Below are 13,037 nucleotides of genomic sequence, written 5' to 3' on the forward strand. Positions count from 1 at the left end.
CTGGAGCAGAACTGGGGGCACTGCTGGTTTTGCTGAATCATGAATAGGTCCACCTGGGGAGTTCCCCACCTTCAGAAGAGCCAGTGGGCCACTTCTGGGTGGAGGGACCACTCATGTTGCAAGGAACAGTCCCTGCTGAAGCGATCTGCCCTCTCGTTCCTGGCGCCCGGCAGGTGGAAGGCCTTCAAGTGGATGTTGTGGGCAATACAGAAATCCCACAGCCTGAGGGCTTTGTGGCAGAGGGCAGAGGATTGGGCCCCGCCTTGCCTGTTGATATAGAACATAGAGGCCGTGTTGTCCGTGAGGACCCTGACTACCTTGCCCTCCAAGTGCGAGTGGAAGGCCATGCATGCCAGCCGCACTGCCCTGAGCTCCTTGACGTTTATATGTAGGGTTAAGTCTTGAACCGACCACAGGCCTTGGGTCTGAAAGTTCCCCACATGGGCCCCCCAACCCAGGTCCGACGCATCGGACACCAGCTCCAACGACGGGGCCCTGTCCCTGAACCAGACCCCTTGGAGCATGTTGTTTGGGGCAGACCACCACCGTAGGGAGGTGATCACAGAGTCTGGCACGGTGAGGACGTTGTCCATCCTGTTCGTGGCCTGGAAGAACTTTGAGGCCAACCAGAGCTGGAGGAGCCTCATCCTGAATCTGGCATGACGGACCACGTATATGCATGCCGACATGTGACCCAAGAGTTGCAGGCAAACTCTGGCTGTTGTCACCAGGAACCTTGTGGCCAAGTTGATGAGACCTTTTAGTGTCTCAAATCTGTCTGGCGGGAGAGAGGCCCTGGCCGACCCTGCGTCCAGGAGTGCCCCGATAAACTCTCTGCATTGGACAGGGACTAATGTGGACTTGGTGTTGTTTACCAACAGGCCCAATGTGGTGTATGTAGACAGGAGGAGCACCACGTGATTCCTCACTTGCGACCAGGAGGTGCCCTTGACAAGCCAATCATCCAGATAGGGAAATATCTGGATCCCCAGTCATCTGAGGTAGGCCGCTACCACCGACATGCATTTTGTAAACAGCCTAGGGGCAGCAGACAGACCAAATGGGAGGACCGTGAATTGGTAATGATTCTGTCTCACCACAAAACGGAGGAAGCGCCTTTACCCCTCCAATATGTGGATGTGGAAGTACGCATTCTTTAGATTGAGAGCAGCATACCAGTCCCCGGGATCTAGGGAGGGGATGATGGAGGCCAGGGAGACCATGCACTGGTTCAGACCTCGCAGGTCCAGAATGGGCCTGAGCACCCCTTTGGCCTTTGGGATAAGAAAATAATGGTCCATGGCCCTTGCCCATGTACTCCTTGCGCACTGCCTCTATCACTCCTAGTCCTAGGAGCCGGCCCATCTCCTGCTCAAGCAGAGCTTCATGCGAGGGGCCCCCAAGAGGGATGGGGGTGGTTGGGTGGGGAGGAAGTAAACTGGAGGGTGTAACCCCAGGAGATGGTGTTGAGGACCCATCGGACCGAGGTTAGCCGTGACTATTCCGGGAGGAAAGTATGCAACCGGTTGGAGAAGGGTAGCTTTATTGGATCCCTGGTGAGGACTGGCGGGGTGCCCCCAAGCACCCCGTCAAAAACGCCTTTCCCCTGCATGCTTGCTCTTGGGAGGACCCAGGCTGGGGGGGCAGGCCGAGACTGCCTCTGAGGGCGACTCTTATAGTCCCGCAGCTTCTTATGGAGAGCGGCCTGGGTGGGAGTCTGCTGCGACTTGAACTTAGATTTTGCTGGAGCCAGGACACAGAGGCCCTGAGTCTGGAGGGTCGTGCGGGAGTCTTTCATGCCATGCAGCCTTGTATCTGTTTCCTCTGCAAACAGAGCTTTCCTGTTAAACGGGAGATCCTGCATGGAAGACTGCACCTTGCTGGACAGCCCAGAGAGTATGAGCCATGATGCCCGTCTCATGCATACCGCGGAGGCCATTGATCGTGCGGCCGTGTCCGCAGCATCCAAGGCTGCCTGCAGAGACGCCCTAGTGGCTGCTGCCCCTTCCTCCACTAACACTTTGAACTCCTTCCTATTGTGCTCCTGGAGGGAGTCCTCAAACTTGGGCAGGGAGCCCCACAGAATGAATTTGTAACAGCCCAGGAGAGTCTGATGGTTTGCCACTTGTAACTGGAAGCTCAAAGACGAATAAATTTTCCTTCCAAAAGAGTCCAGTCTCCGAGAGTCTTTGTTCTTTGGGGTCGGGGCTGGCTGACCCTGCCATTCCCTATGGATGGGTATACAAGTACTCATGCCCTTCAGTGGGTACAAAGTACTTGCGTTCTGCCTTTTTAGAGATGGGGGCCAACGAGGCCGGTGTTTGCCACAGGGCATTTGAAATCTTGGCCACCCTACCCGGTGCTGACGGGGACAACGCGTTAAACAGGGAGTCTGAGGGCTCCTCCATCTCCTCTATTTGGAGGTGGAGGCTTGCTGCCACCCTCTTTAAGAGTTCTTAGTAGGCCCTGAAGTCCTCCTGCGGGGCGGAGCCACAGTTGCCTCCCCTGGGTGGAGCGAGGAGGCCGGTGGGGTGCTCTGGATGTCGTCCGGCACCGGCGGGTCCATCACCTGGTCGGACTCTGGGCACGGTGCTGAGGATGCATGTCCCACTGACTCCTTTCTTGGGGGTCTGGAGAGGGAGGCCGACGATGCCTCTGAAGCTCTGGCCACCGAGTGGGCTCTCACCTGCTGTGGCACCGGCGGGGCCAGCTGTTTGGGTTGGCTGGCCTGGCCCATTGAGGGATGGTTATGACTGGAGACCGGGCTGGCGTAATATCTATTGCTGTCACTGGCCTGGAAGGAGCGGCAGTGCCGGGATCTATGACAGTCACGGGACCGCAATCTCGACATGGAGGACTGATACCGATGGTAACAGCTGCTCCGTGAACAGCCTTGACGGGTGGACCCGCAACGGTGAGATACCGGCGACCAATGCCCGGGGCTGCGATGTCTTGGCAGAGACTTGGAGCAGGAGTCCGAGTGGGAACGGTGTCGACAACTATACTGTGACCAAATGCAGTGCCCTCTCCAAGACGAGGACCATTGGCGACACCTGCCGCGGTCCAGTCGATATTCGCTCCTTGAAGATGAGCGGTGCCGAGAGTCCCAGCTGGATGGAACCCAGCCGGGCAGTCTGTTTGGCGTCGAGGGAGATCCACATGGACTCTGCCCTGAGCAGTTGCTGGGCGGTGAACGGCATCGGGAACGTTCCCTCGACTGAGACTGGTACTGGGCTAGAGATGACTGTGGAAATACCAGTGGCGGCTTGCCTCTGGAGCATGGGGCCGACATCGGCGGCGCTCCGGGCACCGGCATGGACATAAGGTCCCGGGCCCCTGGAGGGCTTCAGGTGTGGAAGGCATCCGGACATCTTGAGAGGCCTATTCCGAAGGGACTGGGCTACTCCGCTCAACGAGAGTCGGAGGCTTGGGGCCTGGTGGGGATCGAGAACTGCCTGAGATGGGCCTAGCCTCTGTCTCAGACTTCCCTCAGTGCCGCTGCGAAGAGGGAGTCTTCCTGGCCCTCTTGTCTTGCCCTGCAGAGGGGGAGTGGTGCTGACTGGTTGATGGCACCAGAGGGTCGACGCGTACCGACGCCGCGGTGCCGGTTCAGAGCGGCGTGCTGGAGTTGGGGTCAGCGCCGACTCCATCAGGATGGCCAGGAGCCTCATGTCCCTTTCTCTTTTGGTATGAGGCTTAAATGACTTGCAAATCGTGCACCTTTCGCTGATATGGGTTTCTCCCAAACAGAGCCAACAGACTGCGTGCAGGTCACTTCCTGGCATAGAACGCCAACAAGAGCCGCACGACTTAAACCCTGGGCCGTGGGGAATGCCCTGGCCTGGGCTCACTGACTAAACAGCTAACTAACTACAGGTACTAACACTGAACAAACTAACAGTTCTGGGGACGAGCTACAGCAAAGCTGGAGCACAGCAGTTCCAACCCATCTTCACTGGCGGCAAGAAGGGACTGAGGGTGGGGGGAGTGCGCGGCTCCCTTTATACTGCGCCAGGCAGGCACCGCTCCAGGGGTCGCAGGGCACGCTCCCCCCCCATGGGTACTGGTAGGGGAAAAACTTCCAGCACTGGTGCACATGGTGAGCACACACACCTATTCTGGAATACACATGAGCAATCACTTGAAGAACTACTAAAGTTATGTCAAGATGGAAAATCTGTGAGGATTTGAAAAGGGATTGATTTGTCTGTTCTCCAGCTTTTAAAGCAAACTTAGAATTTTGTTCAAGTGATCTTAAGAATGGGACCATACCTGGAGAGTTTATAGCAAGGAACATTTCATAGATTCCCAGATTTTTAAGGCCAAGAAGGATCCATTAGATCATCTAGCTTGGCCTTGTGTATAACACAGATGATAGAATTTCACTGAGTTATCCCTGCATTAAGCCCAACAACTTGCATTTGCCTATCTTCCAGAAAGGCATCCAATCCAGACTTGAAGACTGCCAGAAATGGAGAATCCATCATTTCCCTTGGCAGTTTGTTCCAAAGGTTCATCTGTTAGCTTTCAGCCTATTGAAGCTTTTCTAACCAAGACAAATGCTTTCCCCAAAAGCAGCGGAGGACTCATTAGGAATTCCTCATAGGGCTAATATGGTGGGGCTTTACCACAAGCATCAACATTCCTTCACCATACAATTTGTAATGTACAACGAAAGGGAAATCTCTGAGTAGGTCTCAAACTTCCTCCAAACTCTCATGACATACTGAATTTGTTAATCTGTTTCAATGAGAAGTTATGGAGGTCTAGAATCCTCTTGCTCTGTGTCCAGGCTATTCAGCATCTGTTACTAAAAACCAGCTGGAGCCATACTTACATATAATACACATATGCTTATTGATGTAGTAAGAAGTGGAGGTCAAATCATTCCTTAAATATCACGGGCAGGTGCACCCTTGTCCTTGTTTTGAATTATGGAAAGTTCTTTGAAAAACAGACAAAAATATAATTGAGTGCTATTTTAAGACTCCCCCCATTTGTTGTTAATTGATGTTTGGAGCAGTAAGTGAAAACAAATAAAGGTCACCTATGAACCAAAAGAGTGTCTTTTGACAGCTATACTTTAACAGTGGAAATTACATTACATTTGAAGATTGAAAAAACTCAGCCACTTTTGTCCATACAAGCACTAGGAAAGTAGTTGTCCCCCATCTTATTTGAAAAACCAGATCTAAAATACTTTCCTTTCATGCTAAATTAAATGAACACTAATAAGTAAATATTCTCTTTCCTTTACTGCTGCCTATTCTTTCAGCACTAAATACCACACCATAAATGGGCTATCAGAAGCGTCAGATGTACGTTTATAACTTGAATGTTGCTCTACCTTACTTTTACTGAAAAGTGGGGTAAAAGCAAGCAGAAATGCTAATGAGAGTGTTTTTATCTAAAGGAAAAGCAAATTTACGCGAAGCTACATTTGCAAAAGCTCACTAAAAACCTCACACAAGTGGCCTCTTTCTAAGGTACTTTTAGCTCCTTTTCTGTTTTAATCCTAGTCTTCCTGTTTGTTAGTATCACTTTTCTGGTTAGGATACATCAGTGTATATAGGAAGTAAAACACGTCACTAAAAGACTACTTAGGGTCACCTGAAGTATTAATTTTACAGCTGAATGCTACTGATGTGCTATCTTATTCAGTAAAATTATTCTTGTACAAATGTTATTGAGAAGCACAGCTCAAGTAGGGAAATCAGACATATGTTAACAAACCATACATATTCAGGATATGCATACTATTCCTGGTAAAAGCCGAAAGTTTCATAGGGATGTCAGTGTTTGAGGGGTGGGGTGGGAGTAGAGGGAATAAAAGAGAAGAAAATCTATCCCTCCCCCAAAACATTAGTGAGTACCTACAGAAGTGGGATAAGCCTATTCACCTACAGAGATTGCACTAGAATGGGGGGTGATGCTGATTAACTGGAATAGGGCGAACTGCTGGATAGATTAAAATGGCAGCCCAGAATAAAAGCAGTGGATGAAAACCTTACAATCTCCTTAGGCCAGTTGAATGCACACAGTCAGTGCCTCAGATAAGGGTGGCATTTAGACTCCCCACTCCCTTGCCACAAAGTTGAAATATTCAACTTTAAACTGAGCCAGTTGACTCAATGGGGATCAAAGTATGAAACTAAAACAGACTATATATTACTCCTGGGAGAATTTTGCGCCACTGCGCGCACACAGAATTCTTGTCTCCTGCAGATTTTTTTTTCCCTCCACAGAAAATACTGCTGCAGAAACTCCAGGGGCTGCTGTGGTGCCAGAACAGAGGAAGCTGGCTCACTGCTCACCAGCTATAGCAGTCAGCAGCCGATAGGAAGATAGTAGCATCTGCATTCCTCATAGCACCCTGCCTGCAGGGCCAGGTGAGGAGGCACGGGGGTGTGGGGACAGAAAGAGCAGGGCACACAGGGCTTTGCGGGGGGTGTCACATAGACTGGGGTTCAGAAGGGCTAGTTGGGGGTACAAACTGGAGTGGAGGATGAATGGGAGTGGGATGCAGGGACTAGGGTTGCCAGGTGTCTTGTTTTCCACCGGAACTTCTGGTTGAAAAGGGAAACTGGTAGCATCTGGTCAGCACAGCTGACCAGATGCTAGAAGTCTGATTACCTGCAATCACTGGCCTCCACCACCAGGGTGATGGAGAGCAGCAGCTGCTACTGAACCCTAGAAGAACAGCTCTGCTTAGCAACTGCTGCTCTTCCCTTCCCTCAGCCTGATGGAGAGAACTGGCTGGCTCCTGGACTAGGCTTCAAAGTAGGTACCGGCACCATCCGGGAGGTGTGTGTGTGTGTGTGTGTGTGTGTGTGTGTGTGTGTGTGTGTGTGTGTGTGTGTGTGTGTGTGTGTGTGTGTGTGTGTTGTCTGCCCCCATACCCCAGTCCCTCGCTCCGGAGACTCCCCTGCCCCGCTGTGCCCTGATTTCCCCTTCCCAGCCCCTCAATCCAGGGACCAAGCCTGCTCCTGTGCCCCCATTTCCCCAACCTGGCCCCTCGCTCCTGGGACAGACCCCGCCCCCCATGCTGCTGTGCTCTGACCCCTCGCTCCAGGGACTGACCCTCCTGCCCCATGCTCCAGGGACTGCACTCCCCACTCCACTGTGCCCTGATTTCCCCACCCCAGCCCCTTACACTGGAGACTGACCCCTGCCGTGCCCCACTTGGGCAGGCTCCACATCAGCCCCTTCCACCCTGGCTCTGCAGGTGGTGGGTGAGTCCCGGAGGATGGGGGAATGAGTGACAGGGGCATGGGTGGGGGTGGGGTGGACCAGATGGGGCAGGGGGCAGGACCTCAGAAGAAGAGGACGGGGTCTCTGGGGAAGGGATGGGATAGGGGTGTTCAGTTTTCAGGAATTAGAAAGTTGGCAACCCTAGCAGGGACACACAGGTACAGGGAGGTGGCTGAGTGAGGGTGCAGGGACACATGTTGATAGGGTGGCTGATCAAGGATGGGGATGGATGTGCCTGACTGATTGGGAGAAGCTAGGGGTCAGCCAGGTTTGCATGGAGGAGGATCTCCAACTGCCTAACAATCTCTCACACACCCCTCCACCCCTTCAAAAATCTGTTCCATACTTCTCCCTGCCCACACCCAACAACCCTCCGGGTTCACTCCCAGGCTCCTTTCCAGCAATTTCTTCCCTGTCCCTCAGCTCCTCCACTACCCGACTCCCTCAAGCCTTTGCACTGCTTCTGAGGGATGCAGGAAATACGTTTCTGTATTGTAATTTAAATGAATTATTACTCAAAGTTCTGTATTAATATGAAGAGTAAGGAATCTATTAGTGAAAAAACATTTTTTGAATCTTTTTTAGTTGTCTGTAGTGTTACAGTCATACTTGTTGAACTGGTATTTTGAAATAAATTACCAAAATAATTGAAACTGGCATGATTATATTGTGTTATTTTGACAAAAATACGCAGAATTTTAAAATACTGTGCACTGAATTTTTACATTTTTTGGCACAGAATTCCCTCAGGAGTAATAGGTCAATGATAATTACATTTATTTCTCTCCTTCCCTCAAAGCAGGTCTAAGTTTTCTTGTAAAAAACTTTGACATCCATAAAAAGTTAATTTTTAAAACCTTTATGTTATACAGATATAATATGAATAGAAAGAATTCTCTTGCCTTCTGGACGGTATTGTGCAATAATGGTTACGGCTTGGCCTGCATTCTTCAAGGCTGCCGCTGCTTGTTCATGGGTTGCAGCTTTAAGGTCTACACCATTTACCTACAAATAAAATGTAAATATCTATTTATCAGAGTAAACAATAATGTTAATTGAAATTTATCACAGAACATTGTTTTAATACACAAGTGGGTGAAAATTCATATGAAGTAAATTGAGCTGTCAAGTGATTAAAAAAATTAATCATGATTAATTGCACTGTAAAACAATAATAAAATACAATATAATTTAAATATTTTTGGATGTTTTCTACATTTTCAAATATATTGATTTCAGTTACAACAAAGAATACAAAGTGTACAGTGCTCATTTTATATTTATTTTCGATTACAAGTATTTGCACTGTAAAAAAACAAAAGAAATAGTATTTTTCAATTCACCTTAACTTGAAATGTATAAGTTTCAGACTTTTTAATGGATGTAAAACTCAGGTTCCATCCCCTGGTGTGAATTCAAGTCTGCATTATACTTTTTGAGAGTCTTATTCATTTGTTGTTTAGATAGTTCATAATTTGCACATTTTTAATGGTGATAGGATATCAAGACTACAGTGTAACTTTTGGTGCTGCACATATCTCGTGAAGCTGCCAATGTTCTCTAGAACCAACTTGACCAATTTTCATCTATCCTTATATTTCAGAATAGTTAAAAGGCATTAATCTACATTATGAAGTAATGACCTCCAAAAGTTCAATTTAAACATGAAGTCATTTGACATGTTGTACAAAATACAGTACAACTTTAATAAAGGTTTCAGAGTAGCAGCCGGGTTAGTCTGTATTCGCAAAAAGAAAAGGAGTACTTGTGGCACCTTAGAGACTAACAAATTTATTAGAGCATAAGCTTTCGTGAGCTACAGCTCACTTCATCGGATGCATTGAAGTGAGCTGTAGCTCACGAAAGCTTATGCTCTAATAAATTTGTTAGTCTCTAAGGTGCCACAAGTACTCCTTTTCTTTTTGCGAACTTTAATAAAGTAGCCAAAGCAGATTTATAAATTATCAGAAAAAAATGCTTCAAGCTCTAGATTTTCTATGCCACATTGTAGTAGTCCAAAGGCACTTTTTACAGCTGCTATGACCCCTTTAAAAAAAAGGATATATAATGGAAAAGCTGACACTAACCTAAGTATACAAGTCCTTCTTTAATTACATTTTTTTACATAACTAAAATTTTACAATATAACTGTCCCCTGCAACTAATTCCATAAATTAAGGGTGAATATTAATTTTCAGAGCAAAGGTACAAAAATCTTAGGTCCTTCAATATTAATAAAAAGAAAACACTTTCAGATTAGAAGAATGTAAAACTTACAAAAAGCAATAGATCGTGGTGTCAAAATTAGCAAGGAATTTTAGTTTCTATTTTAGTTACTATATTCCAACCCCAATACTAACTTCCCCCAACATCCTCCCAAGCAAAAAAGAATCATCCAAATCATCTCCATTATGTCACCTATGGAATAAAATCAGTCTATATACTCTGCACTGAAACAGTAATTTTTAAATATAAAAAGTAGGGCTGTACATTAATTGCAGTTAACTCACATGATTAACTCAAAAAAGTTAACTGCGATTAAAAAAATTAAACGTGATTAATTGCACTGTTAAGCAATAGAATACCAATAGAAATTTATTAAATATTTTGGATGTTTTTCTGCATTTTCAAATATATTGATTTCTATTACAACACAGGTTTCAGAGTAGCAGCCGTGTTAGTCTGTATTCGCAAAAAGAAAAGCAGTACTTGTGGCACCTTAGAGACTAACAAATTTAAAGTGTACAGTGCTCACTTTATATTATTATTTTTGATTACAAATAATTGCACTCTGAAAACAATAAACCAAAGTAATACTATTTTTCAATTCACCGTATACAAGTACTCTAGTGCTATCTCTTTACTGTGAAAGTGTAATTTGTAGATATTTTTGTTTGTTACATAACTGCACTCAAAAACAAAACAATGTAAAACTTTACAGCCTACAAGTCCACTCAGTCCTACTTCTCGTTCAGCCAATTGCTAAGACAAACAAGTTTGTTTACATTTATGGGAGATACTGCTGACTGCTTATTTACAATGTCACCTGAAAGTGAAAACAGGCATTCGCATGGCACTTTTGTAGCTGGTGTTGCAAGGTATTTAAGTGCCAGATATGTTAAACATTCATATGCCCCTTCATGCTTCCATGCTGATGATGTTTGTTAAAAAAAATAGTGCATTAATTAAATTTGTGACTGAACTCCTTGGGGGAGAATTGTATGCCCCCTGCTCTGTTTTACCTGCATTCTGCCACATATTTCATGTTATAGCAGTCTCGGATGATGACCCAGCACACGTTCATTTTAAGAACACTTTCAGAGCAGATTTGACAAAAAGCAAAGAACGTACCAATGTGAGATTTCTACGGATAGATACAGCACTCGACCCAAGGTTTAAGAATCTGAAGTGCCCTCCAAAATCTGAGAGGGACAAGGTGTGGAGAATGTTTTCAGAAGTCTTAAAAGAGCAACACTCCAATGTGGAAACTACAGAACCCAAACCACCAAAAAAGAAAATCAACCTTCCTCCAGTGGCATCTGACTCAGATAACGAAAATGAACATGCGTCGGTCCGCACTGCTTTGGATTGTTATCGGGTGGAACTTGTTGTCAGCATGGATGCATGTCTTCTGGAATGGTGGTTGAAGCACGAAGGCCCATATGAATCTTTAGCGCATCTGGCACGTAAATATCTTGCGATGATGGCTACAATGGTGCCATGCGAAAGCCTGTTCTCACTTTCAGGTGACATTGTAAACAAGATGTGGGCAGCATTATCTCCTGCAAATTGTAACCAAACTTGTTTGTCTGAGTGATTGGCAGAAGTAGGACTGAGTGGACTTGTAGGTTCTAAAGTTTTACATTGTTTTATTTTTGAATGCAGTTATTTTTTGTACATAATTCTACATTTGTAAGTTCAACTTTCATTATAAAGAGATTGTACTACAATACTTGTATTAGGTTGTAATCAAAAATAAATATAAAATGAGCACAGTACACTTTATATTCTGTGTTCTAATAGAAATCAATACGTTGGAAAATGTAGAAAACAGCCAAAAATACTCAAATAAATGGTATTTTATTATTGTTTAAAAGTACGATTAAATGCTATTAATTTTTTTAATCGCTTGACAGTCCTAAAAAAGAGAAGGTTTGCTAAGTTATTTGGTATCATCAAATGGTACTGCTACACAATGCAGGGGGATCCTGAGAGGAGAGTGGAGGAGGTGTACTGCTTTCCAGTGAGCCACTTTGTTGGGTACTTTGACTGTCTTGGAGGTAGCTGTATCCAGCTTTCTTCTGGCAGATGGAACATGATGAATGATATTTGAGGGATGAGGGGTAGGGTGTTGCAGGATTCATTTTGGGGAGATGCTGCCTATGATCTCCTTAAAGACTGGTTCCAGACTGAGATTGTCATGCTTTCTGGGGCTTCTGCTAGATATCATGTTCATTACACGGCCATTTTTGGAGCACTATTGCTATGCCTCTCCACCTCCAGAAACAGCCTGTTAAGCAAGCCAGGATTGCTGGGTTGTAAAGATCTGTCCTGCAGTTTGTCATAAGTCTTTGTCTTTCTCTTGTTTCATACTTCTATGGCTCCCATTACTGGAGCCTTACAATCTTTAATGTATCCTCACAACATCCCCATAAGGTAGGGGAGAGCCATTATTCCCATGTTACTGATAGGGAACTAAGGCACTAAAGGTATGTCTCTTACACTAAGCCTGAGTCTGTAGGACCCAGGGTGTGGACTTGGTGTTTCTAAGCCCGTGCTTGAGCATCCACATTGTATCGTAAACCTGGGTTTACGACTGTTGGATCCTCACAGCTGTGCTAATATGTCCATACTGCACTATGCAGGCCTTCTGCTTGACCTGCATCCAAACTGCAAAATGATGGGGCTTGGATGTGAGTCACAGTAGGACTTGGGCTCTGACCCATCCCACCTAGCAGGGTTCTAGGATCCAGATTATGAGTGCTTGCTGACTCATGTACATCTATACAGGGATAAAACCCCAATGTCATGACCATGACTGGCCCTGGGGTTTGGAGGCCCTCCCACATCACAGGGTTCCAGAGATCAGGCTACTTAAGTGGTTCAGGACTATTTAGAAAAACTGGATGAGCACAAGTCCATGGAGCTGGATGCCTAGAAAAAGGCTAATGCAGTGCCAGTCTTTAAAAAAGGGAAGGAGGAGGATCCGGGGAACTACAGACCAGTCAGCCTCACCTCAGTCCCTGGAAAAATGGAGCAGTTCCTCAAGGAATCAATTCTGAAGCACTTTGAGAAGAAGAAAGTGATCAGGAACAGTCGGCATGGATTCACAAGAGGCAAGTCACGCCTGACTAACCTAATTGCCTTTTATGAGGAGAAACTGGCTCTGTGAATGAGGGGAAAGCAGTGGATTTGTTATTCCTTGACTTTAGGAAAACTTTTGATATGGTCTCCCACAGTATTCTTGCCAGCAAGTTAAAGTAGTATGGGCTGGATGAATGAACTATAAGGTGGCTAGAAAGCTGGCTAGATTGTTGGGCTCAATGGGTAGCGATCAATGGCTCCATATCTAGTTGGCAGCTGGTATCAAGAGGAGTGCCCCAAGAGTCAGTCCTGGGGCCAGTTTTGTTCAATATCTTCATTAATGATCTGCAGGATGGCGTGGATTGTACCCTCATTAAGTTTGCAGATGACACTAAACTGGGAGGAGTGGCAGAGTCAACAGTGTGCCCTTGTTGCCAAGAAGGCTAACAGCAGTTAGGGCTGTAGGAGCATTGCCAGCAGAT

The 13,037-nt window shown here is 46.2% G+C and overlaps 1 protein-coding gene across 28 annotated transcripts in view; it reads right to left on the reverse strand.

Annotated features, from left to right (window-relative positions):
• Nucleotides 1–13,037, reverse strand: part of DLG1 (discs large MAGUK scaffold protein 1) — a 465,475-nt gene that overhangs the window by 102,261 nt on the left and 350,177 nt on the right. For all 28 annotated transcript variants that reach the window (XM_043492521.1, XM_043492523.1, XM_043492520.1 and 25 more), the window contains one exon: nt 8,154–8,256. In XM_043492521.1, the coding sequence (XP_043348456.1) occupies nt 8,154–8,256 (103 nt within the window). The remainder of the gene's footprint in view (nt 1–8,153; nt 8,257–13,037) is intronic.

Source organism: Dermochelys coriacea, chromosome 9 (genome assembly GCF_009764565.3).
Source record: "Dermochelys coriacea isolate rDerCor1 chromosome 9, rDerCor1.pri.v4, whole genome shotgun sequence".
Classification (NCBI taxonomy): Eukaryota; Metazoa; Chordata; order Testudines; family Dermochelyidae; genus Dermochelys; species Dermochelys coriacea.